At 47.0% G+C, this 26,664-nt stretch overlaps 7 protein-coding genes across 7 annotated transcripts; 3 read left to right on the forward strand and 4 right to left on the reverse strand.

Moving 5' to 3' along the window:
- Positions 1-6: 6 nt before the first annotated feature.
- BGW36DRAFT_296756 (uncharacterized protein) lies at positions 7-1,777 on the reverse strand (the record flags this gene model as incomplete). The annotated part of the gene is made up of 3 exons (XM_046211305.1): positions 7-474; positions 529-1,424; positions 1,474-1,777. 3 exons carry the CDS (start codon positions 1,775-1,777, stop codon positions 7-9), a joined length of 1,668 nt encoding a protein of 555 aa, XP_046071281.1.
- An 834-nt stretch (positions 1,778-2,611) lies between these two features.
- BGW36DRAFT_343097 (putative vacuolar protein sorting protein) lies at positions 2,612-6,040 on the reverse strand. The gene is made up of 9 exons (XM_046213142.1): positions 5,962-6,040; positions 5,844-5,912; positions 5,487-5,783; positions 4,803-5,435; positions 4,519-4,752; positions 4,131-4,466; positions 3,584-4,087; positions 3,133-3,531; positions 2,612-3,082 (listed from the first exon to the last, which is right to left on the reverse strand). Exons 1-9 carry the CDS (start codon positions 5,974-5,976, stop codon positions 2,708-2,710), a joined length of 2,862 nt encoding a protein of 953 aa, XP_046071282.1. The 5' UTR covers positions 5,977-6,040; the 3' UTR covers positions 2,612-2,707.
- Positions 6,041-6,189: 149 nt separating this feature from the next.
- BGW36DRAFT_380736 (uncharacterized protein) lies at positions 6,190-8,740 on the reverse strand. Its single transcript, XM_046216362.1, has one exon. The coding sequence runs from the start codon at positions 8,293-8,295 to the stop codon at positions 6,412-6,414; it is 1,884 nt and encodes a 627-aa protein (XP_046071283.1). The 5' UTR covers positions 8,296-8,740; the 3' UTR covers positions 6,190-6,411.
- A 184-nt stretch (positions 8,741-8,924) lies between these two features.
- BGW36DRAFT_408249 (uncharacterized protein) lies at positions 8,925-14,607 on the forward strand. Its single transcript, XM_046219078.1, has 2 exons — positions 8,925-13,218; positions 13,273-14,607. The coding sequence occupies exons 1-2, from the start codon at positions 9,173-9,175 to the stop codon at positions 14,429-14,431; spliced, it is 5,205 nt and encodes a 1,734-aa protein (XP_046071284.1). The 5' UTR covers positions 8,925-9,172; the 3' UTR covers positions 14,432-14,607.
- Positions 14,608-15,422: 815 nt separating this feature from the next.
- BGW36DRAFT_380739 (uncharacterized protein) lies at positions 15,423-16,092 on the reverse strand. The gene is made up of 2 exons (XM_046216363.1): positions 15,960-16,092; positions 15,423-15,909 (listed from the first exon to the last, which is right to left on the reverse strand). The coding sequence occupies exons 1-2, from the start codon at positions 16,082-16,084 to the stop codon at positions 15,864-15,866; spliced, it is 171 nt and encodes a 56-aa protein (XP_046071285.1). The 5' UTR covers positions 16,085-16,092; the 3' UTR covers positions 15,423-15,863.
- BGW36DRAFT_380740 (uncharacterized protein) lies at positions 16,071-18,450 on the forward strand. The gene has a single exon (XM_046216364.1). It carries the CDS (start codon positions 16,198-16,200, stop codon positions 18,403-18,405), a length of 2,208 nt encoding a protein of 735 aa, XP_046071286.1. The 5' UTR covers positions 16,071-16,197; the 3' UTR covers positions 18,406-18,450.
- Positions 18,451-22,742: 4,292 nt separating this feature from the next.
- Positions 22,743-26,583, forward strand: BGW36DRAFT_297637 (uncharacterized protein; the record flags this gene model as incomplete). Its single annotated transcript, XM_046211370.1, has 3 exons — positions 22,743-23,610; positions 23,668-24,269; positions 24,511-26,583. The coding sequence occupies 3 exons, from the start codon at positions 22,743-22,745 to the stop codon at positions 26,581-26,583; spliced, it is 3,543 nt and encodes a 1,180-aa protein (XP_046071287.1).
- Positions 26,584-26,664: the final 81 nt, after the last annotated feature.

Below are 26,664 nucleotides of genomic sequence, written 5' to 3' on the forward strand. Positions count from 1 at the left end.
TCATCATTATTTCCTAACGACCTTCAACAACGGTGCAATACGTGCTCGTCGGCTGAGTCCTACCCGGTAAGATACTTTGCCAGTGCTAGGAATCGAGCTGTGTTTCGCCGGTTCCCTGTTTGAATTGTTACTTTCATCATTGTTCTTTCTGGGTGTTGCCTCTTTCTTCACTGCAGTTTCTGGTAAAGGAGTCGGAGAAAGGATTGCATCATTTTCCAGCTTTGAGAGCTCTACAGAAGCGTTGTTATCGGCTTTGATGGCCGCACCTTCTGCTAGAGTGTCGTTTTGTCTCTGTTCATTCTTTGGGGGCAAGTGGGCCGTATTTGAGATGTCTTGAAGAACATCTGGAGACGCAGTGTCCACAACCGGAGGCCCTTCAGCCATTGATTTCCTCTTGCGACCGCGTTTCTTGGGCTCTGAAGCAGGTTTTTCAGGTTTCTTAGCAGGGGACTGGTCATTCTCAATAAAATTCGGCTCGGGAAACTCCTCTTTTGAAGTACGTGTGACTGGAGCGTCATCTAGATTAACAGGGTTGAACGTTGAATTCCCCTGCCAAGTAGTCCCAGTATCATCGATCCATACATCGCAATCGTTCTTCGATTTATTTGTAGTACTCAGTAAATCAGACGCAGTTTTACTACGCTTGATTTTCTTCTTTGCAGCCTTCTCGAACTTAGAGGTAGGTCCCAACACTTCTGTTTCATTGGTCTGGTATGTCGGCATCTCAATCACTATGAGTTCATCTGGGGAGGCTTCGCGGTCTATTTTCTTGGATCTGCCAGGCTTTTTCTTTTTTGCTGTGTCGCACTGATCAAACACATCGTCGGAGGCTTCTTCGGGTTGGCCATCAGCGTCTACCGCAAGTGCTTGCTTCTTGGGCCGTCCTCTTTTCTTCTTCAACGCCACAGTTTCGGTATCCACCTCGAATGCAGGTGGCTGATCGAATGAATTCTGGATTTCGGACGTTTTCAAATTTGCTAACACCGACTCTTGATATACTGAGTTTGGATTGTAAAATAAATCCTCGGATAATGGTACTGTAGGAGGTGGTGTTTCGAATCTTGGCGGCAGGTGATCTTGATAAGTTTGTGTATTATCTTGTTGAGGAATATATAGGGAGGCGCTTGGCGGTATAGTTACTTGGGGTGGGCTATTCGAGTCAAAAGATGCGAGACAGCTGTATGGCGTGCTGGGCTCCGGGTCACCGTTTGAACACTTTGTTAAGGAATCTTGAGTCAGAGATATTTTTCGTCGTTTTGAGGGATGTTCGAAGTCAGTTGCGTTTCCGCCTTCTTCCAGTAATGGTCCATTTGGGCCTCGTCCCGTATCGGCGGTTGAAGGAAGCGTACCAAGTGTAGCATAATCAGCATTCACCCGGTAAACAAAGCTATCATCCTGAAGATGTTCGCGGTGTGTACTATCAACTTGGAAGGCTTTATTTGCGTCAATTGGCGGGACTTTGTGTGGGGGAACTGAATATTAATTGCCTACCACCCGGCCGAGTTGCATTTGCAGTTGATGCCCATCTCTCATCTTCATATTCGCCAGCCATAATCGAGGATTCCGATCTCAAATACCGATCAAAATCAACCTGGGGGAGGTAAGATTCTGGAATGGAGGCCGAAAATGCTCCATCCTGTCTGGCGCTTCGCCCAGGATCACTATTGTTTGGGTGTGCATCTGGTGAATCTTGGGGTGGGTCGATAGAAGTCGCAATGTCGGGGCAGTCATCGCCGCTTTCATCTTCGGAGTCTTGAATGACCCGTTGGGAAGACATCTCTGGAATCCAGCGGGCAATTGTTCTTGCAACGTCTTGCGATGAATCCAAGAAGTAATTAGTGTTTATCACGCGCCGGGATTATCGCGATCAAAATACTCATCACGTGACGATACGGCCAACCAGACTGGAGTATAAAATTGTTAAAAATTAGATTTCCTGATAGTAATATGAAAAATAAGAAACGCATTTATCTGGTAGTAATTAATAATTTAAAATCAACAACTGCAAGTCTATACCCAGCTCTAGACCATGTCGGAATATTTGGCACTAAGCACATTGGGAAAGGATTAGAAACACCCAAAATTACAATGACATATAAAATATGGCTTAACTATAAAAAGGTTGGCATGAAACAACTGCTGCTTAGATAGTGGGGAAAAATAAAGAGAGTTGTGCAAAATTATGAAGCAGGTTTCGAATGTCTCTGTAACCAGAATGCATACATCCCTTAGATTATAACACAGAGGAATTGCAACAGCTCTTGTGCAGAGCGGCATCAGACATGCGGAGAAAATCGGTGTTCCTATATTCATAATGGCAAACAAAGCTGGTCAAAGGGTGTATGCGCAACTGGACTTTAAGGAGGTTGATAGGGTTATCCAGGATAACTCCCAGTATAGCGGCTAAGGTGTGTATGCAACGTATTTTATGGTTTATGTTTCCAAAAAGGCACAACAGTAGAGATAATTTGGAAGTTTTTCGCATCGTAACACATCTCACATCCATTGTACTTATTACAAAGGATATATCACTTGGTTGGACCTACATATATAAAGGCTATGATGGTTGCTAATGTACAAAGGTTTGCAATTTCAGTTTTTAATGCTGCTTGGAGATCAACTGGTATTTCATTATTCAACATTAGCACTATATTTACACACATTCAGGCACCCATTAAATATCCACTCGAGTTAAGTTTCATCTTAGCTACTCACTCTTCTGCGACTGCATAACACCTCTACCGAAAAACTCACTCACCGTTCCAAACCGATCTCTACTACGTTGCAGTTCGTTAAGAAAGAGGTCATGTTGATCCGCGGATTCGACTTGGCGCCGACGAATAGCCTTGACAGTTGCATTTTGTGGCGCACACACGGGACATTCTGCATCTTCACCAGTAAGATTGAGGCAGCGTTGATGGAAGGAGTGTTTGCAGAGGAAGTGGACGGTAGGTAAATCGAGTGTCCTGTTGCAGGATTGGCAGTTACGAGCCTGGAAGACAACTGGCTTTGAGCCGAGTTGTTCGAGCTCATATCTTTTAGCTTCTGTCTCGGTCGTGTAGCTGGAAATGAGACGGCGATTCTATAGTTATTAGTACGATAGCGAGTTAAAGAGGTGGTAGTCGTGCTTACCGTTGAGATTTCTTTTCTTTCTCTTTCGATGTTTGCGCTGAGATACCTCTTGATCATGCCCATAGTTACAACAGCATTGTTACTTAGGGCTTGAATGACTTGTAGTGGTGCCATTAACCTATCATCATCGATTTTCTTAAGAACTGCATCCAGCTCATCACTAGCTTCTGCCAGGATCTTGGGACTAGATGCGAAATATGCGAGCGCATCCACATAAAGCTGGGGTTCCGCTGGTCCGTATTTCCGTAACGCTTTGATCACACCTTGAGTATCTTTCGCCGCAGTGTAGGAACGGAATATATCAGATCGGAGACCTGCTTGCTCCTTGACCAATGTAACTCCTTCGCTGAAGTCCGACAGATTCGACAGAAGCAAAACATTTGAGGTTGATATGGGGATCTTCAAAGTGGTCAGATAGCTTTCATAAAGATTTATGAACCACAAAACTTACATCTTTGCCCTCGATCAGTGTCTTTGCCTTGTTTTCCCAGTCTTGCTTTTCTCCAGCATCTTTCGTCTTCTTTGCATTGTCTAGATACATTTCGAATAGCGTGGTGTAAAGATCGATTTTGTCGGATTCTTTCCATGACTTCTGAGTAATAAGAGCCTCTAAGAAGGTGATAAACTCGGCAGGGTGATCGACAAATGAGGAGAAAGCTGTCCGAGGCTTCGGGATATTGTATACTGGGGTCTCATCGACATCATCGGTCTCGTTTGAAAGCTGGGGTTCGGAAGGCTGAGACTTGGTGTTTGTATTCGTACCCACATAGGGCAGAGGAATCAAGGCGGCTAAATTTCGTACCGTGCTTGATGACTGTGCCTGTGTTTCTATAGGATGAATGACGTCCTTTCTTGGGCGGTACTTCCCAGTGTAAAACGATATGAAAAGTTCGGTTGTTTCTCGCGCACAGTGTCCAAGCAAGACTCGAGCGTATTTCATCAAATTGGGGTAGGCCTATTAATTAGCACTTGTTCACAAGTATCTTAGACAAACATACTACTTCAGCATCTAGGCGAGAGATGAATTCTAGAGCCTCAGCATATTTTTGCGAATCCTCGATGAGTATGTCAACAACCATATCGTTTTCACCATGTTTCGTAGCTAGATACGCTGCCTGTTCATAGTAGCCGCCTTGTCGACACATGGCAATAGCGGTTTCAAGGTCAAATTTTAGCTCTCCTGGAGCTTTGATAAAAGAATCTAGTTTCGACGTGTCTTTCAATTTTGCATAGCAATTGAGTAATAGCGTCGTATGGTCAGCCGTTGCTCTTTCGTGGTCATGGAGTTCTTCCAAATATTCAATAAGATTATGGATTCGCTGAGTATCTAGGAACTATAAGTTGTTAGTTCATTTCAGTGCAACAGATATAAAAAAAACCGTTTACCTTGCGAATGACTTGAGAGGGTTCGGTATTGTCTATTGCTCTCAAATATTGCTGCATGGCTGTATCATAGTCTCCTTTCTGGTACAAATAGTCACCGTATTTGCGAAATATCACGTTCTGCTGAAAAGCATCAACGCCAGCTTTCTGGGCAAGATTGATAGCCAGAATGTAAAGATTTCTTTGATATAGAATCTCAAGTTTTTGCTGTAAGCTTTTCTCATGGTAGCGAGTAATCTGTTACCCAACCTTAGCTAAATTTTAGAGTATGGCATTTGAATACTCACTTTTCCATCTATAGTTATCAAGAAAAGATCTCCCCATATTGCGAAAACGCTTTTCACAGTTGATATTACGGCTTCTGAGTGGGCAATAAAATTCAAATCCGTATCGAGGAGAGTAAATGTTGAGGTGTTGAGAAAATCATCCGCTTGGCCCATACCCCATTTTCTCAAGGATTCTAATTTAGACGTGGTCTTCGGAGGGCATACTAAAGCTACATAGCCCTTGAAAAGACCCAGAGACGTTTTCGGGCTGTCAAAGGCATAACTGGGACCCCGCCCGCGGGGTCCGTAGATATATATCGCATCCTCTCTTGCAACTAGAATGTCGCCTGTTTCTTCGTCAACAGTCATGCAGTCTACGGCACAACCTGCATCTTCAAGTACTCGTGCAGGCTGGCCCTGACCCCGGCCAGCGATAGTGAAAGTGAGAATACGGTTTGTAGTAGCGATATAAAGAGAGGTAGTGGTGTGCCCGCTTTGAATTTCCAAGCCAGTTATCGGCTCCTCCGATTCGAACACAATACGCTGTCGCGTTCCGCGATCGTTTATCAAGTCGCCTCGAATTATAGCAACTGAACCATTCGCAAAGCCTACAGCAATTTGAGATAGATCTTCCAGCGCTGTAAATGTTGATACCTTTATCGTGATTAGGGATTTTACCCACTGATCCGGTTGGGGAAGACTCACTGGGAATGGCCGTCTACCGTTCTGGACAGACAGCGACGAAAGGCAACGGGGTGACCCATTCTTTTTTTCAATCTTATCAAGAGCCCAGACCTTGAGGATCGGCTCGCTAGGCAAGTCTTCTGCGATCGTAACTAAAAGTGATGTGCCTTCAATCTGTTTCATGTGCCGGATTACTCCAGCGTCGTAAGCCTTGAATGACCGAACAACTTTGAAAGCTAGGGAGACAATGTGCACAATCCCATCGTTATTTCCGATGAACAAGTTATCGGAGCCCGTACATATGCACGTAACATCATTCTAGAATTTTCAAAACGTTAATTAATGGTGTGTCATCAGGAAAGTAGAGGGTCAGCTCACGCTCCATGCTGGCGAGCTATCCGCCGGAAGTTGGACTTGTGAAACCTCGAAGAAGTTGAATGCTTTTCCCTGCTAAGCCATCAGACAAGAACCATGAAACCCTAAACGAGTTACAAACTGGAGTGAAAGCCATTTGCCCTGAACAGACGCCATGGGCCGACAGTATTTGATGCGCGCGGGGGGGAGGTCAAGATAACGTGTAGTGAAAGCTCCGAGCGTCTCGGCGACGCCAAAGCCAGAGCAGGTCCGCACTAGAGGCTACGCTACACTATGATTGGACGAAGCTCACAAGTGGGTATTATTGTATCTAGGGTCTAGTTATGTATTATATCTAACCAGCACGAAATTAGGTAGGAAGTAGTAATTATATTCAGATCAAGTATGGTATAAATGTTCTGTGAAATAATCCTGCGCCTTTGGTTTGAGACCCGGTCTTGCAGAAGGAAACAAAAGTATATTAACGAAATAAATCCCGAAAATCTCGATTTCTGAGTAGAGGGTTTCCCCCCCTTCAAAGCTTGCTGAGAAGATTGTAAGCTTTTCTCACTCTGCTGCTTCAATTCCTTCCTTACTTCCAGCTCTGCTGAAGCCAGCTTCCAGCATCTTGGATCACCTGACTGAGATCAAATGGGTCTATAAGCTGTTGACCGTCTTGCTGTTCCGTCGCAGGAGTTGTGACAGATAGAGTCAAAGGAAGAGCTGGGAAAGAGTCGTATTCTAAAGTTTGTGGATGTAATTTCAATGGTGTGCGGGCTGGGTCGGCCGATTGTGACGAGAGTTGAGATACAGCGAAGCTTGCCTTTTTCTTCAAGTTGGAACTTGAAATTTTTGTACTCGAACAAGGTTTTTGATGTTGCCAATTGTCCTCTTTCTTCCATGTACCTGCACTGAAAGGAGTGACAGAAGCGATCATAGCTTGGGTATCAAAATTTTGGGCTAATTCATCTGGTCTTTTCTCGTTAGGAACCTGGAGTTCTAGATCAGATTGAAAGGCATTGACGCGACAAAATGGAGTTATGAGTTTAGCAGGCCAGTTTCCACGATTGCTCGTTTGTGAAAGAGTGATAATTTCTCCCCCTGGAGTAGCAAAATCCTCTTGAAAAGACTTCTGGGCCAGCTGCAAGGCTTCTTGTGTTGATAGTTCTTCACCCTCACCACCTGGATTTATACCAGTTTCCGTAAATACACGAAGTTCAGTCGAATGTAGTGATATGAAATTATCCGGATTCGGTATTGGTCTAGATACAACTTGAGCGGATGGAATCTTCTCGCTTGTTCCAGAGTTGAGTGCTTTAGTTTCTGAAGCCTCCATCGTGCCGCAATTCGCCTGAGCCCCTGTTGAAACTACCCGACTGCTGCTATCATCAAGAATAGGATACGAGGAATGTGGGTTTTTGTCGAGAGATAGTTCTTGGAGATGGTCATCTCTGAATGTTGTCTCACTTTGAACAACAGACCCGTCATGCTCGGCCGGTTCTCTGTTTAATTGATTTTTGGGCAGTCGGTACTTAAATTCTGGAAGGTGCGAGGACGGTGGAACTATGCGAACAGAAGGGCTGCTAGTTGGTATAATTGGTTTGTGAAGGTCGTGCGGCGTTTGTGTAGCACGTAAATATCCGCCGTGTCCAGAATTTTTCAATGCTTGGCTTTCTCCATTTTGGATATTCGAAGCACCACGGGTACGGCTTCCTTTCGACAGAGGGCCTTGGTGTGTCTGGCCTGCAGATATAAAGCGATGGTCTATAGATGAAGGCGCGTTTCGAATGCCATTTGAGGCTGATTCCAACTGCTGCACCCTAGGGGCATTTCTTTGGCCTGAATTTGTCCGCCCAATAAGCTCAACTTCACCCTTCCCATCCGGAACTTTTAGTCGCTTTTTGTTACCAGTTACTCGTACATCAGAGTATCGACTGGATGGAGAGGTCGGAGGATCGTAATGTTGAATATCAGCAGTCCTCATTTTTTTCTTCAACCAGGCATCGCGAGCCAAGGCTGCGGCGGATGATGGCTCTTTCAAACGTGACGTTGGAGACTCTACAACTGACGGTGATCGTTGTTGTTGTCCGTGAAACGCTGGTGTTGAGGGAACAGAGTTTCCCCGATAATGCCGGTCGCTCACTTTGCCTGTATTGATTGATGCAGTGTTTGTTGCCTCGTTCCTCCTATCACGATCTCGCCTTCTTGTACTGACAACCTCATTTGAGAGCTGTCTCCGATTCTTTTTCCAAGGGTTTATCCAGCCACTGTCGAAAGGTCCCCGAAGTGAGGCGGAGGCGATGAAAAGTGGTTTCCCCTGCAGGTACGAGTTGCCTAGGGTTTCGATCCTCCTCCGTTTTGCAGCTCTGGCCCGCTCGTCCAGTTCGTCATCCGAACCCAAAGGCATATCCGATTCGTAAGTATCTACGGGAAGTTCCTCCAAGGTGATTGGAGTCGTCTGTCGGCGAACGGGCATGAGGGGCAAGGAACTGCACCGGTGGTAGGGAAAGTCGTCGTTTGTGTTGCTGCAGGAGGCTCTCTCCTAGGAGCAACAGTAACAGCAGATAGCCGTCTCGCCATGTGCATGTTTCGAAATCAAAGAGAGAAGAGGTTAGCAGCGGTTGACGAAAGATGTGAAGTGTTCACGACGCATAATTCCCAAGTCTCGATAGCAGGAAGGCTAGGCCGCAGCTGCTCCTGATCACTGGACCACGTTGCGGGCCTAAGGGAGGCTCCGTGGCAACGCCGCGCTGTATTGTAATTGACAGGCCTCTGTTAGCGCCGCGAGCGACACCGATTGACACTTCTGGCCCGTCACTATTACCATTGCATTGATATTGATAATTCCATCCGCAGCGAGTCCGCGTAGTCGCAGCGAAAGAGAATCCGATGCCAGTTTGTCTCCTTGTTTGGCATGTTTGGCTGCTTCCAAACATGACGGAACCTTGTTTCTCCGTCTGTGGGGCTCGGCGTGCACTGAGTGGCTGGCGGCTAGAAGGGCACGATGCCCGATCAGGTAAGTTGTTGTGGCTCGCGGCCCGCCTGCAAAATACAGCGCCCTGACTCGCCCTCGCCGTGGTGCCAGGCGGTGAAAGCCCCGGGCCATAATGACATGGTCCGCCTCATCTATGTTGCATACAACCTGTATTAGATCAGAGGTTTTGGTTATCTTGCACAATCCTTACCCATGCCAGTATGTGGTAGCTATTCCAGTTTATCCTCTATTTTGCAGCTTTTATGACTAGCGAATCTCAGCATGTCCCATATCTGACAGCAATTGTGTTCCATGGACCAATACACCTTAGTTGTCGGGTAATCTGACGATCAAAACAATCAACACAAAACCCACAGCCATGTCCAAAGAACCTTGGCTGGCCGAACTCCCAGATGAGGACTGGGTCTCACAGCCGCCATCACCGTGCCCGCTACCTCACTCCCCGTCTCTTCCATCTAGCCCAAGTCAACAGTCTGCGCGCAAGTGTTTCAGTTGCTCGCACCGAAGCCGCATTCCTAAGCCGCCAGAGCCAGCGTCTCCGCACGCCAGAGGGAAAAGCACACCACGGGGTGGTAGACAAGGACAGACCAGACGTGGTGGCAGTACAACACCGTCTAGTGCGCGCGCATCGTCTTCTCCTCGACAATCTTCATCGACCCGGTCACCACGAGTGCAAAATAATGCCCAACCCAAGCCTTCACCCAAAACACGCCCGAAACCAATGACGCCCGGTCGAAAGAAACCAACTTCCACACCTCTGAAAAATGTCGTGTCAACAAGACCAAGCACTATGGATTCGATGCGCACCGACGGCCAGGGAACTATTCAAGTTCGGCCCACCCAAGAGGTGTCGAAGGAAACACCAGAATGGAAAAAGCGACTTGTCCGGGGAGAAGTGCCTTCTGATGAACAATGCGATCTTTTTGCGCCATTGGGTCTCGAGAATATATTCAAAGATCCTACGACGGACGGTGAACCCGAAGGGCAATCGCCTTCTATGATTTTCGGTAGCCAGAGGAACCGCACGGAGATAAACAAACGCCCGAATACCCAACAAAAGAAAGCACCCAACCAGCCTGAAAGCTCCAGCATTCGAGTGCAAGAAAGAGGCAGGGAAATGGGCACTGTATTCTCAAAACACTTCAAACTCGGTCCCGACGGTGTGTCAGAGGCTGACGACCGTTTACGAACCGCCAGCGGGGAGGAGGACCTGCGCAACGAAGGCATAACACCCATATTCCTGTCGAACAACAACACGGCTGATCGCCAAACCGGCTCGGATGTCTTGCAATCAGCCCTCAAACAGCTGAATGACCTTGCAGGCTCTAGGAAAACGAGCAGAATCGGCAGTCTCAAGGAGCAGAAGGGCAACAACGAAGCCTATGCTGCCCAGTTCGGCGATCTTCTCAATGTCAGCAGCCCGTATTTCCCAGAAGATTTATCCACGGGGACGCAGGAAGCAGTGTCGACGCAGCCTTTTGTGAACATTCGTCGCGGCGGGTACTCGGAGGACGGCTCTTTCCGTGTGCGACAACTCAGCCCGTCGTCCTTCCCATCCCAGTTGCAGTCTTCCATCATTGAAAACTCCGAATTTCGCAGCTCGCCGCCAGTCCACAATGCAGCAGTCACATCACTTGATGGTGCGCAAATACCTGAGGTGACGTTCTCGCCAACTGGCAGCCCGCCAGGCGAGAGGCCTTTAACTGCCAACATGAATAGCCCCTTGAAATTATTTGGCAACCATGATACTTTTACCAACAACAAACTGCTACGTCGCATGAGCCAGTTTGAGGAAACGTTTGGAGATGTCTCCTCTGATGAAGACGAACCAGTAGTTTCACCAACATTAGGTACGAGGAGGACGCGCGCAAATCGCAGCCTACCGAACTTGAGACGAGGACAGCTTGATGGCCAATCACCAAGAAAGCTAACTCGGCCTGTTACTCAAGATGCTGCGGATCCTCGCATGAACCGATTCGGCAATGGACAATTGGATGATTTTGGCTTCGCCAGTGAGAGCACAAACAAAGGTGGAATCCCAAATATATCCTTCAAAAGTAGGCACCCTCGAGGAAATCAACTAGGTCGGAGGTCGCACTCACGGGTACTGGGAAAAGACAATTTACGAAAAGCAAAGAGCTTTGACTCCATTTCAGAACGTCGTCGATCTTCTAGCTTTGGGCACCAGGCTACTTGGCGCACCCGTCAAGGTGGTATGGACTCCAAGCAGATGACCAGATCCCCTGCTAAAGGTTCTACTCCGAAGCGACGACGAACAAAAGCGAAAACCCAGGGCCAAAATGAGGCCGATAAGATAATTGAGTCGCTGTTGGAGATGAAACTGGATGACAAGGGGCTGAAGCCTAACCCATATAGGGATACCTCTAGCTCTTTTGCATTCAAACAGCCACAAACGAACTGGGATTCTATGCCATTGAACCCTCCCTACAACGATGACGATTCCAAGGAGGATGTGCTTACTCTTGATGATCACAAACGCTCTCTGACGACTGACGATTACATCAGTCAGGCGACGCAGGTAATGGATATGATCCGCGCCAAGGGCAAGTATAAAAGCGGCTTAACTAGCGTGGAAGAGTCGGATATTACTGGAGAAAGTGACGAAGACGGAACTTTGACTGAAATATCTAGCCCAGAAAATCTCTCTCGCCCTCCAAGCCGCGATGGCGTGGATATGCGAAAATTGAGAGAGCCATGTCAACTAAATCCACGAGTTGTCAGCCATCTCAAAAAGTTTGCCGATAAGGAGGATACAGAGCAACTCATGGCCTCGGTTGTCTCACACCTGGATCAAGAACCACGGTTGGCTTCCAGTGGCCAATTTGATGATGATTCTTTTGATGATATCATCGAGAGCAGTTTTCAGAATGCCCGTATCTTGCCTCAGCGAAAACGTAAGCTTTCTGATGATGATCAACCCGAGAATTCAATACCAACAAATTCCTCTACTGGCTCCAACGCTAGAGGTAACATTGCTTCTGGCATGGTTTCACATTTGATTCCGGAGCAGGTTAATGGGATGACTTACGATCATTCAACGAAATCCTGGGTCAAACAGAAAATTGGAACGGCAATGACAAGAGCGAGGGCGGACGAAAGCGAGGATGATCCATTCGCAAGCATTCCAGATCTAAGTGTTGATGAAGTGGAGGAGATTAAAAGATCACAGCAGCAATATTTCCATACGACGAAGAATGAACATCCAACCGACCAACCTACAAAAGCAAATATTGATGCATCCAAGATTTCCTTAGCCGCACAACGACCAATAACTCGCGATGGGCCTACTTTCATTCCTGATTCGAGCTCTGTACAATCTAAAAACACCCGTTTTACATCCAGCGGTCCCCAACCGGAGACTCGCGCTACCTCATGGGGAACCGAAGACTTGACAGTTAATGCCTTCCAAAACTCAAGCCCAGTTTCAAAAGACACGACGCTACACGAAGGCCGTACAATCGCACACCCACGCCGATCCAAGGTGTCTGGCCAAACAAGGGCGGCCACAATTAGTTTTTCGTCTCCTCTCGTGTCACATATCGTATACACAGATGATGTGAATGAAGGACAAGCGGAAGAGAATAGTCATAAATATCATAATGACTCAATTATCGGCCCTTCCGGCGGTATTTCTGTGGATAGTCGGCCATTTATACGTCGCCCTGTTTCTCGAATAGATGAGCAAAACGAAGAATCTATTGGAGAAATGAGTTTGGTTCGGAGAGACTCGTCGACTCCACAAACACATCAGATAGCGAATTCTACGATATATCCACCATCTGCGGGCAGCGGCAACTACAGTTTTCATCTGAGCCCCCTCGCCGATTTTACTGTAAACCAGCCCGACGATCCTGTGAATCTCGAGTTGAGCTACATTGCCCAGCGGACCAAGCCTTCTTCATTGCGTGAAGTCCATGGGACTTTGGCCCTAGCTGCTGAGGATCTCGTGAAACATATCACTGACGTAGAGCCAACGGAGCCATTTTGGGAAGATCTGCGTCGATTGAATCTTAGGAACAAGGGACTGATGACCCTTCACCGTCTGAATGAATTCTGCCCTCACCTAGAAGAGCTTGATGTTTCTGAAAACGAACTTGGGCATCTCAGCGGCGCGCCATTTACACTTCGTAGCCTGCGAGTGCAACAGAATTATCTCACAAATCTAACTGCATGGGGTCATCTCGTGAACCTTCAGTATTTGGACATTTCTGGAAATCAACTCCAGTCATTGGACGGCTTTTCAGGTTTGGTTCACCTGCGCGAGCTAAGGGCAAACAATAACAGAATTCGCACCATTGATGGCATTCTCGACTTAAATGGTCTGTTACGCCTGGAACTCAAGAACAACGCCCTAATATCTGTTGATTTTGGGGGCTCAGAGCTGTAAGTTTTTTTACCATCTTTGTTGGTTCGTAAATGCTAACAACCCTTCCTCAGATCTCGATTGGGTGAAATTGACCTGAGCAATAATCAGATAAGCGTGGTTCGGAATCTTGAATATCTCCCCGCTTTGGAAACTCTCAACATCAGCGCAAACGAGATCAAACAACTTCAACCCATCGTGCCGCTACAGGCTCTTCAGAGGCTTCGGGCGTCGAGTAATCGTTTCTATTCATTCGATGCAAGCTTATTCCCACACCTGAAGTTGCTTTATCTTGATGCCAACTGTCTTTCTACTGTTTCTGGGCTATCTAAATGTAACAATCTGGAGGTATTATCTGTACGAGAACAGTTTTCCGGCCAACCTCAGAAATCAGAGTCGCCTTTCGATATTGATATTAGTCCCTTGGCCGATATTCGCAAGCTCTTCCTTTCGTCGAATCGATTGTCGGAACGAACACTCGCACCATCTACTCCTATGCTGGGCTTACAGTTGCTTGATATCGCGTCATGCGGTCTCCAGGATATTCCTCCTCGGTTTGGCAAACGCTTTCCTAATCTCCGAGTTCTTAATTTGAACTTCAATTCAGTGAAAGAGCTTGGCGAAATTGCTGGTATGAATGGACTGAGCCGCTTAACGGCTGTTGGCAACCGTATCAGCAGGCTGCGTATGATTTGTCAGGTTATTAGCAAGGTTGGCCAACCTGCACAATATGGCGGCAATACCCTCAAGAATATCGACCTCCGAGGCAACCCACTTACCGTTGGTTTCTATCCTCCTGCTATCTCAGGGAGCGGACGAGCGGATACACACATCAAACTCTTGCAAATACGGCGTAAAGAGGCGGCGGTAAGCAGGAAACGTATTGAGTCTGAAATCGGCCCACTCACTACCATTGGTGGTGGAAGTGACATGGAAGTTCTCGATACGAAGGACAATGGAAACGGAAGTGACATGCATACGAACGTAGAGATTGATGACCCGTACACCCTCCCCCCAGCCGACGCGGAAGCTGATCAGAAATACCGGTCTCGGTTAGACGAATCAACAAAGGTGCGACGGATGACCATGGAACTGTTGATGTATGCGGGCACAAGGGGTTCGATCAAAGTGCTAGATGGACTCGATCTGAGGCCGATTCTGGAAGGGGAGAAGCGCGAAATCGATCGCATTTGGGGCAAGCTGGAAGCACTGGGGGTGTTCAAAAGAAATTGACAGGCATATTCACCATGGCAATGGAGTTAGGGTTTTGGTTGATTCATTTAGATATTGGTAGTTGCACCATATCACTTGGCGCCTGGTTCGCGGAACATGAAGTGCTTTTGGCACATGTATTGATAGTCTACATTATATTCTATGCTTCAATGGCTATTCTTCACGTTTGATTTCTCACATTATTCGGCGGGATATCTTCCGCGCACTCGCTGACAGATCCAGAGCAGATAAATCGCGCAATTGATATTAAATATTAATATTAATTAATATTCATAGAACAATTCATCGTTCACATGCGACAGCGGGGGTCGTGAGAACTGTTGTTGAGTCGTACATTCCAGCCTCTCAACAAGTTAACCCTGGAATGCGTATCTCTGAAGGATGAGTCGTGTTGCTAAGGGCTAGCTACATATCAATGTATGCATTTCTGTTCCAGCGAGTCGCGCACGTTGCCGGATGATTGGCAGAAACAGGCTGCATTTTAACCCGATGCGGCAGGGATGTAATCCACGCAGCGCCAATCAGAAGTAATCATGCATATAATGTATGCAATATAATACTTATTCAGCAGTCACCCATTGAAGCCGTAGTGATTCTCAGATATCGGCCATACAATTCAGTTCACGAGTGTGGTCTCAATGCAGACTGACGAGATAGCTAAACTATTATATTCTTTCGGCGACTAACATTGAACAATATCCATCCATTGACGGGTCGGTCCAATAACAATGAGTCGTGGTCCACGCCTAACAGCAATAGAGTGCGTAGATCTGCCCACCGCCTTTTCCAGGGCAGCGGTGCCGCCAATCAGCATCGCACAGCCGGCCGGACTAAGCCTACTGAAGCATAGCTACCGACGACCTTTGAGGCAGATTCCAGCCAATGGCACGCCGCGACGCCGCCACAGTCCAATTTCTTATCTCTCATTCTGTATTAATACTGTGTGCTGTATCATGATTTCTTGCAATTCCAAGTTTTGCCGTGGCTAAGAGAGAGAAGACAGCAGTCGCCCTTGCTTCGTACTAGCCAGCCGTTACGTAATAATGGACATTTCTGGTGCCAAGCCTGTCTTCACATAGGCTCGGCAGAGGTTCCGCGAGGCAGTGACGGCCACTCGCGTCATCGCTTGGATTCCTCCCTCTGCAACACCAAGCAAGATAGCAGCGAGGCCATTCAGAGCGCAATTGGACGTATCAATCAGGTCGCTCTGGTAACAGCTTGTCGTGTGATGCCACTATTATCTACGCACAACATTTAATCCTCGAGCCAGGCGCATCATATGCCCATGCCAAGCAAGCCATCCTTGTCGTTCATTCCACGCAAATTTGCTAATTTCTTAATTAACTAGTCCGTCTTGCACGGCGCCTGTGAACAGTCGATCGCCCACACGTGCCGTGGATCCTAGGCGGCATCGCACTGTCAGCTGTAGTTACTAACAATAACGATTACTCCGTCTTACCAAACTTACATTGCAGGACGTACGTACGGACCTTTAACTTGTAACTATAATATCCTCATAATTCTGCAGTGTTGTGTTCCCGCTGCGGCCTTTGATTGGCCACGCTCCTTCCCGCATTTGGCGTCAACCCGTCTCGCCGCTCTTCCCTCCCCCCAAAATATCCAATCTCGCCTTCTCTCCCTTCTCTCACCCATAATCCCTCGACCAAAAAAAAGCCCCAACGCACGCTTTTCCCTCCTCTGCGCCCGCACCCCCAACGCACATCCATTTCGCGCCCCTCCGAGGCGATCTGACCAATGTCCCCCCCATGTCCAGGCCTGGTTCCGCGACAGGTCATGCCCCGCCTGGATCGCTGGTGACGCCTGCTGCGTTCAATTCTCACCATGATTGTCCCGTCGGGGACCTCCAGTCGCAGGGCTCCAGCCTTGCTGAGCTTGTCCATTCCCAGTCCGAGCTGGAGCACGAGCGTCACCAGCAGTTCCTATGGGATAACTCCAGTGCCGACCACACGGCCACCGGTGCCCCAAGTCGCCGCACTGCCAGGGCTGCTGCACCTCCTATTACTAGTACGCCAGCCAACCCATCCCTAAAGAGAGCCAGCACTACTCCTTCTGAGCGCTGGCGACCTTCTCCCGCCTCGTCGAATGTCGGTGCAACTCACGCTTTCCGCTCGCAAACTCCCCAACTCTCCGAGCGGGACAGTATCTTCGCAACACACTATCTACCTTCTGATAACAACGATGTTTCCGCTGCCTCCACCCCACCATTACTTCCTGTGCGAGAGAGCTACCTGTCTGACAAGAAGATCCCCCTGAAGTCGACCCTCGGGGGTGCTCCTCGCCCTTCGGCTGGGTCCGCCGTCTCTTCTACTATACGTGCTTTCGCCCAAGAGAATAGCCCTACCCCCCCCTCCAATTTGGCCTCGCATTCGTCAACCTTGCGCCACCCATCAGATCTTGTTCTCCAGACCCCTTCTACTCCGCTGGCTGGCTCCCATGTCGGCTGGGTGAAGCAGCAGGAGACAGTGGAGAGCTCCAAGGTTGCGGGAACCCACCGCATTGCTATCCGGGAGACATTTCACCCATTGAGAAAGATTGTGTCCGAAGGCAAAGACAACGACTCCTCTCTTTCGAACGACCCCGAGGGTCCTTTACTCCCTTCAACCTCCTCTACGCCCCTCCCGCGCCTTCAGAACATCCCGATGGTGGATTCATCTAATGTTGACCATGAAAGAGCATTTCCCGACTCTTGGCATACCACACGGCACTTGGACCATGGAGATGGAAAGATAGACGTGACGTGGAATACTAAATTTAGTCGCAGTTCAAGTCGCGGGCGCACCACACGAGTAGAAGAATCAATTGAAGCCAATTTGACCAATGCCGAGCCCGCTGCCCATGTCCGAAGCCGCAAGTCGAGCCACTATCTCGGCTTATTCAAGGAAAACACCTCGCCGGATCGTAAGAGGCGTGAAGACCGAGAGCGACATTTGGAGGACGTCGAAGAACAAACTCGAATGGAAGAAGACCAGGAAAGTCCACTGACACCCCGCCCAGCTCATGCCACCCTCCACAAACTTGCCCCGGTCCAGCCTACAGAAGCAGAGTCCCCCGAGACTGAAGCTGCTCAAAGTCCAACCGACGTAGAAAGGATTGTCGATATCAATGCCGACCTCTCGCCACACCCTCTTCGAACCCTGCCACGAAATCTAGCGGAGGAAATCCGTAATTTTCACTTGACAACCGGCGGTGACCGCGGGGGTTCTTTCTCGCCCAGTGTACCAACCCGTTATACGGAAATAGTTCGGAACGAGTCCCAGGGTTCTAACGAAAGTCACTCTGTCGCTTACTTTGACGATAGTACCCCACCTCGTCAAAATCTCCATCCGGAACTTGGAATTGAAGAAGATGATGATGAACACATTTCGTCTGCATTGTATTTCCCCCATGAGTCTGCCCCCTCAGGACCGGAAGCTTCATTTACAAAGTACCGTCGTGACAGCGAAGGATATACTTTGACCAAGCAAGCGGGTTTAGATGCTGCGGAAGATGAGTCTTTGAATCATGTTGACATATCCTTACGCTCTCAGAAAGAAAGCAGTATTTTACACGGAGACTACCAGCCTCTTAGTGATGCTGAAGACAAAGCTTTGGCGACTATTTCAGAATATAGCCATGAATCTACTTCGGAGTCCGAAGCTGAAAGCACCTTATCCACTCAAGATGAGTTATCGAGCTTGACAGATGACGCAGATCATATGGCGGCAACGCCAACCCAAACGCAACGTCCCCTGCGACACCGTCGCAAGCACACGAAGACCGGCCTCATTGGTGCAGTAGAACTTAAACCATATCGTCACCAAGTGGGCGGGCACACCACAGTGTTCCGGTTTTCACGACGTGCCGTGTGCAAACAACTTAATAACCGCGAGAACGAATTCTACGAGCGTATAGAAAGACGCCATCCTGAGATGCTCATGTTTCTACCAAGGTCTATTTTCCTTTCTTATATGTGACGGTTTGCGACTGACATGATTTAGGTACATCGGAGTGCTAAATGTCACCTTTTCGAAAAAGCCGAAACATTCAAAAAAACGTAGCAATACCAATATGGAAAAGACCAGAGCGTCTTTGCCGGAACAAAGGCACTTTTCCGACACAAACGTCAAGGAGGCAATACCTCATGCTCCGAAAAGCCCGGAACAGCCTAGGATATTCAGTCAGCAACAAGTAACCGGTGTGATTCCCAAAGTCATTTTGGAAAACAACAGGCATATCATACCCTCGGATTTGTTCATGCCTCGATCGCGAAGTGCCGAAGATAATAAACCTTTGGGCCCAACTCTAACTGAAAGTCAATCAAAGTCTGGAGATAACACACCAAGGAGCAGTCTGTCGGATGATCTGCGCCGACAAGCACTTTCTCAAATAGGGCAGCCTAAAATCTGGGGTGCGACTACAGTAAATAGGAAATTACAAGAGCAAGTTCTTCGTGAAGTCTTCAGCCCGCCTCCAATTCATCATAACCGGCGCCATGCGCGCAACCATCCCAGCTTGCCGCGGTATCGTTCCGATACGGGACATTCTCGTGGAGATGTTGCAGACAATGCATCATCTAGCAGCAAAAGCACGAATGAGCCGAGATCGCCACCTAAAAGCCGCGCAATTGATATTGTGAAGGGCACTGCTGAGGACAACCAACTCTCAACTTCAGCTTCTAGTGCCTTGGAGAGGCATTCCAATCCCCTGGAGAGAAGTAGGACATCCGAAACGCCACCTCGTTCAAGTTCGTTAAACCGTGATCGAACGGTCCGTCGGCGTCATTCTGGTAGCGGCTTACAGAGGCGCCGCAGTATTACAAGTGGTGATAGAGGCGACCTTATGTTTTTTGAAGACGAAGGTTATGGAGGAGATCACGAGGACGGAATTTTTCCTATGGAAGGCGATAGAACGCTCGACCCGTCGCTGTCACCAGCTCATACAAGACCAAATGGAAGCGCACCAAGCACTAACGGGGCTTCCAATCTACCACCCGCGAAACTCGGCTCTCCTTTACAATTTCCGGCTCTTTCTACAGAACCTGATGTCGAGTCAATTCACGTCCCGATTAATCCAAAAGAGGCGCAGACAAGGCAAGATGAACGCGTTCAGTTTTTTATTCTACTGGAGGATCTGACGGCTGGCATGAATAAGCCATGCGTCCTCGATTTAAAGATGGGAACTCGTCAGTATGGATTATATGCGGACGAGAAAAAGCGAAAGTCCCAACGGCGCAAGTGTCAGACAACTACATCGCAACAGCTGGGAGTACGGCTATGTGGCATGCAGACCTGGAATATCAGGAAGGAAGAGTATCTTTTTGAAGACAAATACTATGGTCGAGACCTATCTTCAGGCCGTGAATTCCAAGATGCTCTGACGCGATTTCTCTATGATGGTGTCAGTTATAGAAGCGTTGTGAAGAAGATTCCTAGTATTCTGGGTCAATTGAGCACGCTTGAAAATATGATCAGGAATCTTAAAAGCTATCGCTTCTACGCCAGTAGCCTTCTAATTCTCTACGATGGTGATCCTTCTCCTGCGAAACAGAAGAAGGGGGCAGCTGATATAAAAGGTTCACAGGCTCCTGGGCGGCCTCCTATTGACCGAAGAACTTCTGATGATTGGCAAAGTGGCGAGGTGAAGCTTAAGATTGTTGATTTCGCAAACTGTGTCACTGGAGAGGACGAACTTCCCTCAGATGTGTCTTGTCCGCCTTATCATCCCGGCGATATTGACCGAGGTTATCTACGTGGACTCCGCACACTCCGTATGTATTTCCAGAGGATACTGAAAGAAGTTGGCCAAGAAGAAGTTGTAGAGCGAGGCGAGACTGAAGCTTCGGCTCTTGCACATCGCAACTCGACTAGAACGAGTTCTACTGACGCATTTTGGGTCGAAGACGTGGTCGAAAGCGATCCGGGTGAAGTTAGTTTTTGAAGTTTATCATTGTGATACCCGATACGTGTCTCTGTACTCGGAGCAGACCCCGGCTACAAGGATATTCGAGATCCACCTTGACGAATGTTGGGCGCGGAGGGGTTTCTTTTCTTTCTTTCTTTCTTTCTTCTTTCGTCATTTTAATCATTATGCACCGTTCATACCTTTCGTCCTTGTTTTATTGCATTCGGCCGTTTTCTATGGACTTAATGGCGTTCTACGAAGCATTAGAGGGATGTACTCATGGCTCATGATGTTTCTTTCTTCCTTACCTTCTTCTCCCTGTTTATATATGGACCCATTTTCCACTTTAATTTATGAAGAAAACCAATTTTTCTTCTGGCGGCGGTACCTCGGTCTTATTCAGCGATTCTTCGACGTGTTTTTATCTCTATACATATTTATTTAGGGAGGGACAGTTCCTCGGATGTTAGGAGTCGAATATGTATCGTCTGGCGTTGGGTTAGACTCTGTATATAATATTGAAATGGGTGCGTTTCAATATATTCATATCAAATTCTATGATGTTGTTGTCTGCCTAGATGCTTCAAGTTATACCAGGTGCCATGTAACCAAATTGAGGTTGAAGTCACGTGGCATTTTAACTGTTTCCCTGGCGAATATTATACTCGGAAAATGCCTAGGTTATTATTCTAACGACGATAGATCTTGGATCGAGAGCCTACCTACTACAACTAACAAAGTGCACAATCAATCAACTAAAAACTGTGCCACCTTACGACGTTTAAGCTTTGCAGCGGCTACCCATATCCCGGCTCCTTTGACGCTCGATGAATTTAGTAATTCGTACCGTCCGAGTTTTGGATAGAGGTCTCCAAATTGCTCTAAGTTGATGATTGAGTTTACAAAAACTTACAATGCTGGACACCATTACAGACCACCACGACCATATCAGAAATATTGGATTCAATCCTACAACTAGCGATATAACATGGAATTGTAATAGGTCCTTATCTAAGGACTTGACTCGAATTGCTTATGAAATACAAGGAGGGTTATTATGCTGCAAATCAGTACCTAGCAAAATCCATGTAAGGTAATTATTTATTCATTTCTAATAAAACTAATAAAGAATACTTAAAAGTGGTTTCTGAGAAATCCATATCCCCTGAATCATAATGCTCATTTTTCACCATCGAAGTCATTCCAGGGACCGTCAGAGTATAGACAATCAGTATAACCAGTGCCAAGATGTAGTAAGAATACAAAAATATTCATCTAGTATCCGGAGTTAATTGAGCAATCCGTAGCACCGTGGGACACAATACGATGACTTTACTGTTTCATTAATTTGATAGCATCCAAGGCCATTAAGACCTGCGACTAGATTCTTTCCATTCGTCATTACTTTGTTTTATGAACTCGCACCATATGTATTTCTATTAGGGTGAGGGATAGCTAGAGCTATAGTATATAGTCATGATCTTCTATGTCATCATTTTCTGCACTGTTAAAAGAAATAGAAGGCGGATTTGATAATATCAACTATATGCATCTACAACATATTTATGTATACATCACTCATTTCACATCAACATCTTCCTGCAAATGCACCGGATTATACTCATTCGGAAACGATACAACCATCTTCTCAATATATCTCTGCATCGGATCCTTACCATCTGCATCAGTCATCATAATAGGAGTGGACAAGAAAGCACCATGAATGCTCGCAGGATTGTCATGATCTAAGGGCTTTCACCATAATGTAACCATTCCGGCTATAGATAAATGTTCTTTGTATACCTTTGGCTATATATTAGAGCCCTAAGTCCCTCTCATGTGCCTAAAGGATCATCTTCCCTAAATATTCAGAATGCACACATACCTTATATCATTACAGTTTAGGCACCATTATTTTATTGTTGTCATATTACACATTCTCAGGCGATGTGACTGTTAATAGTGTAGCCATTCATTCTAGTCGTGAATTAAGCCTTATTCTTGTAGTTATATTATATACAGCAACTGTTAAGGCACATTACCCAAGTCTGAGGGTATTTCTTTTCCTTGACTGTTACTACGAGCCTACAATTGGATCCACATTGGCCTGACTTGATGCTACGTAACTGATCAAAGACTGTCAGTTACGTTTGAGCACAATGAGAGAAAAATATTAACCAACTTAAACGTTTTGCTTCTCGATAGAATAATCCTTGATGCTTTATATCTTATCGATAAGGGACTGTAGATAAGATAAGCGGCTTATCACATGACGTATTATCCCAACATGATGACAGCTGTATTATTATCCTAGCCTCACAGCCCAACTTTCGCGACTTAATTGCTGAGCACAGTAGACCGCCTGGCGGGTGCGAACTACCCAGCATTCACTAAGGATCAGTAGGAAACAATGCCATCCAACGTTATCATCATCCACCCTGATCTCGGGATCGGGGGTGCCGAACGTCTCATCATCGACGTCGCCCTTGCGCTTCAAAACCGCGGCCATCAAGTCACAATCTACACATCCCACCGCGACGAATCACATTGTTTTGAGGAAGCTCGAGATGGGACGCTTGATGTCCGCGTGCGCGGAAATACCGTTTTCCCAGCGCTCTTATTTGGCAGGTTTCATCTATTGATGGCCATGTTGCGTCAGTTGCACCTTACGATATCTGTTCTTACGGAGATGGGTCGAACGGATAAGAAACGAAACTCTAGTCGGGATGGGCTGGATTTTCAGGATGATATATTTATTATTGACCAATTGCCGGCCTGTGTTCCAATTCTGAAACTTTTTGGCGAACGATTCGCTAGCCACGGTATTCAAAACAATAATCATAATAGGTATAAACAGCGGATTCTTTTTTACTGCCATTTCCCAGACCAGTTATTGGCGCGACGCAATGAAGCGAACTCGGTGTTACGATTGTTCAAAAATGCATATCGATATCCATTAGATTGGTTTGAGGGCTGCGCTATTAGTGCTTCGGATAAGGTCGTTGCGAATTCAAATTTCACTCGCGGCGTGGTCAAACATGTCTTTGGTGAAACGCATAGACTGGGTGATGTTAGCATTGTGTATCCATGTGTTGACACTAAGGAGGGTCCTGTGAGAATCAGCAAACCAGTCATTGAGCAGGGTAGTCTTTGGGGCGGGAAGAAAATTGTGCTAAGCATTAACCGCTTCGAAAGGAAGAAGGGCACTGATCTAGCTATTCGCGCCTATCATGGATTGTCTGTGGAGGCGCGGAAGGGGACACGACTGGTCATAGCAGGTGAGTTATGATAGTCCCCCCTAAGTCAAGAGTTCTCTCTTTTAACTAATTGGTTAGGTGGCTACGACAACCGCGTTCTAGAAAATGTTCAGTATCACAGAGAACTGGACGACCTGGCGCTCGGCTTTGGGTTACAAACCGCGACTTCCAAGACTGTGATCTCCGCACTTTCAATTCCCGATTCGATCGATGTATTATTCCTTCTTTCTGTGCCCAGTGCATTCAGAGATACTCTTCTTCACAACTCAAAGCTTTTACTTTATACACCCGTCAACGAACATTTTGGCATCGTCCCCGTCGAGGCGATGCACGCCGGTCTTCCCGTGCTTGCATCAAACACGGGAGGACCATTAGAAAGTATCGTTGAAGGAGAAACTGGCTGGTTGAGGGATACAAAACACATAAACGAATGGACTGCGATCATGGAAAAGGTTCTATTGGAAATGACGGAGCAAGACTTTGAAAATATGGCTAGGAACGGAGTGGAAAGAGTTGAAAGTGAATTCTCGCTCCACGCGCTGGAGGATAAGCTTGAAGGTGAGATTCGGGGTATGCTCGGCGCGGAGAGAAGGCCCTTTGCTGCCGCTGCTGAGCTGTGGAAGATGTTTTTTGCGTTTCTTTTTTCGGGAATTGCTTTGGCATTCTTCTTGAGATATCTTGTATTATAATTTTTCTGTATATAGATACCTTTATATGTAGTTACGATTTTGCTATTTTAAATATCTTTATAACCTCTGAACGTCCGATACCTTCATATTTGAGTTCTCCCGTATTTTGTCATAATGTGCACAGCACAATTAAGCTCCAAACAGTTTCTTCTGCTGACGCTGCTAACGCTAGTGACGTTTTACGGATGCACGTGACACCGTGAAGACGCCGTGTTTCGGTCCGTCGCGTCAGGTTCTGGACAAATCTACTTTAGCACGACTCAATTGTTGTAAGAAGAGGCAGCAAGGCAAAATGCCAGTGGTTATTGACCTCATCGATTCCTCTTCTCCTCCACCATCGACCCAACCACGACCTCTAGGCGTGCGGCGTTCCCCTGCGACGAGACCACCGAGTTCCCCGAATTTCCTATCCGATAATTTTGACTCCTCGGTATTTGTCTATGACGACCCTGGACAAAAACAGCAGCAGAACGAGCGATTTGCAAAGACACGGAGAATCACACCAGAGTTAGACGATAAATTTCAACTCCCCAATGATTCTTCTCTTTTCACGTTTTCTGATGATATCCATGTCAACTCCCCCGCACTCCCACCTCTTCCACCACCACTACAGTCCTCAGTGAGCCGAAACAATGACAGGAGCGCCCAGAAAGATATACCCACAGGAAAGACCTGCCATTGGGATGGATATGAATCTGATCCTGTCGTATTCACGTCCTCTGCACCGGAACGAACAACGGCGACAGAGAGACAAAAATCGCGGATAGCAAAGAACAAAACGACTGCTACTATTACGATTGATGATGATGGTATTGAAGAATTTAGTGATCCCTTTGTTTGGCGGGATGAGGGGTCGGATAAAATCTTGGACGATCCGAGGCAGAAGCAGCAGTGGCGGCGGCAGCCCGCTTTGAAACGAGGCTACTCGGATAGGACAGCATCTTTGCTGGCGAGCTTGAGTGACAATATTGGGAAGGCTGGCAGCACGTCCAGTGAAAAGCCACGTATTGGCTCACGAGGGTTGAAACGAAGGGATAATTTCGACTTGGACTTGGTTTCAGACATACTCGAAGAGCCGGAAAAAGCAACAAAGCCGAAGAGAAAGCCTAAGCTGAATTTAAACGAGAAAGAAGCGAGGGCGAAAGAGCGTGCGGCAGCGAAAGCACGGCTTGAACGAGAAAAAGAAGCCGAAAAAGAACGAAAGCGACTACAGAAAGAAGAGAAGGCCAAGGAAAAGCAATTGGCTGCTGATATTGCCGAAGTCAACAAGTTGAAAACGCATAAAAAGGAAACCGTAGCTGAAATTATCGTTGATATGTCGACTACTTTTGAAGAGACTGGCGTTGGAAATCAAGTCGCTGAATATATGAAGCATTTGGGTGTGGACTATACTTTCTTTCAAAGCACGATACCTAACGTTGTCAAATGGCGCCGCAAGAAAAATGCAAATTACAATGAAGAGGCGGGGTTTTGGGAGCCTTGTCCGGTATATGTTGCGTCTGAAAATTACGTTTTGAGCACGCTTTCGGCTCAAGAGTTTGTCGATATGCTTGTTGATCCGTCATCAGGAGACGCTACAGAAGACTCAGAGACACTCGAACATCATGTATTGAAACTGAAAAGCGCCTACTCAAACTGCAAACTGATTTATCTTATTAATGGACTGTCGGCGTGGATACGCAAAAACCAGAACTCCCGTAATCGAGCCTTTCAAGCTGAGGTTCTCCGACAGGTGAACGATGCAGATATGCTTGGTGATGCGCATCAAAACAATAAAGACCACGGCAACAAACGACGACGCAAAAAGACTAAGAAGCCTGAGGACTCACCACCAGTGGATGACGATATCATCGAAGACGCCCTCCTCCAGCTTCAAGTCACTCACAACTGTATCATCTACCATACAACTACCTCCACTGAAACGGCTGAATGGATCAAGAACTTCAGTGAACACATCTCCACGGTTCCCTACCGACACGCTCAAATGGCTCAACATGACGGCGCTGCTTTTTGTATGGAAACCGGACAGGTGAAAACTGGGGAAGACAAACTGGACACTTTTGTTAAGATGTTGCAAGAAATCAACCGTGTAACCGCTCCCATGGCATATGGAATTATTGCGAAGTATCCCAGTGTTGTGGATTTGTTGAAAGGGATGAAACATCATGGCCCGACTTTGTTAGAAGATGTACGAAAATCGGCGAATAAGAATGGGGCATTGACGGATTCGAGAATTGGTCCGGCGGCTAGTAAACGGCTGTATAAGGTTTTTATGGGATTGGATGAGGAATCTGCTGATATCTGATTCATCTCTTTTTTTACTCGGTGGTTGTCTCTGAATATCGCGGTTGACAGAAACACCCTAGGACAACTTTCCAGTTTTGGA

This window comes from Talaromyces proteolyticus (assembly GCF_021365285.1).
Source record: "Talaromyces proteolyticus strain PMI_201 chromosome Unknown BGW36scaffold_7, whole genome shotgun sequence".
In the NCBI taxonomy this organism is placed as follows: domain Eukaryota; kingdom Fungi; phylum Ascomycota; class Eurotiomycetes; order Eurotiales; family Trichocomaceae; genus Talaromyces; species Talaromyces proteolyticus.

Coding starts and splice junctions, on each gene's coding strand:
- BGW36DRAFT_343097 (XM_046213142.1), bottom strand. Junction 5,436..5,486: donor ACGGTAGACGGCCATTCCCA/GTGAGTCTTCCC, acceptor ATCACGATAAAG/GTATCAACATTTACAGCGCT. Junction 3,532..3,583: donor CACTGATCGAGGGCAAAGAT/GTAAGTTTTGTG, acceptor ACCACTTTGAAG/ATCCCCATATCAACCTCAAA.
- BGW36DRAFT_380736 (XM_046216362.1), bottom strand. CDS start 8,295: ATGCCCGTTCGCCGACAGACGACTCCAATCACCTTGGAGGAACTTCCC.
- BGW36DRAFT_408249 (XM_046219078.1), top strand. CDS start 9,173: ATGTCCAAAGAACCTTGGCTGGCCGAACTCCCAGATGAGGACTGGGTC. Junction 13,219..13,272: donor GATTTTGGGGGCTCAGAGCT/GTAAGTTTTTTT, acceptor ACCCTTCCTCAG/ATCTCGATTGGGTGAAATTG.
- BGW36DRAFT_380739 (XM_046216363.1), bottom strand. CDS start 16,084: ATGGGTGAGAGAAGGGAGAGAAGGCGAGATTGGATATTTTGGGGGGAG. Junction 15,910..15,959: donor GCCGCAGCGGGAACACAACA/CTGCAGAATTAT, acceptor GTCCGTACGTAC/GTCCTGCAATGTAAGTTTGG.
- BGW36DRAFT_380740 (XM_046216364.1), top strand. CDS start 16,198: ATGTCCAGGCCTGGTTCCGCGACAGGTCATGCCCCGCCTGGATCGCTG.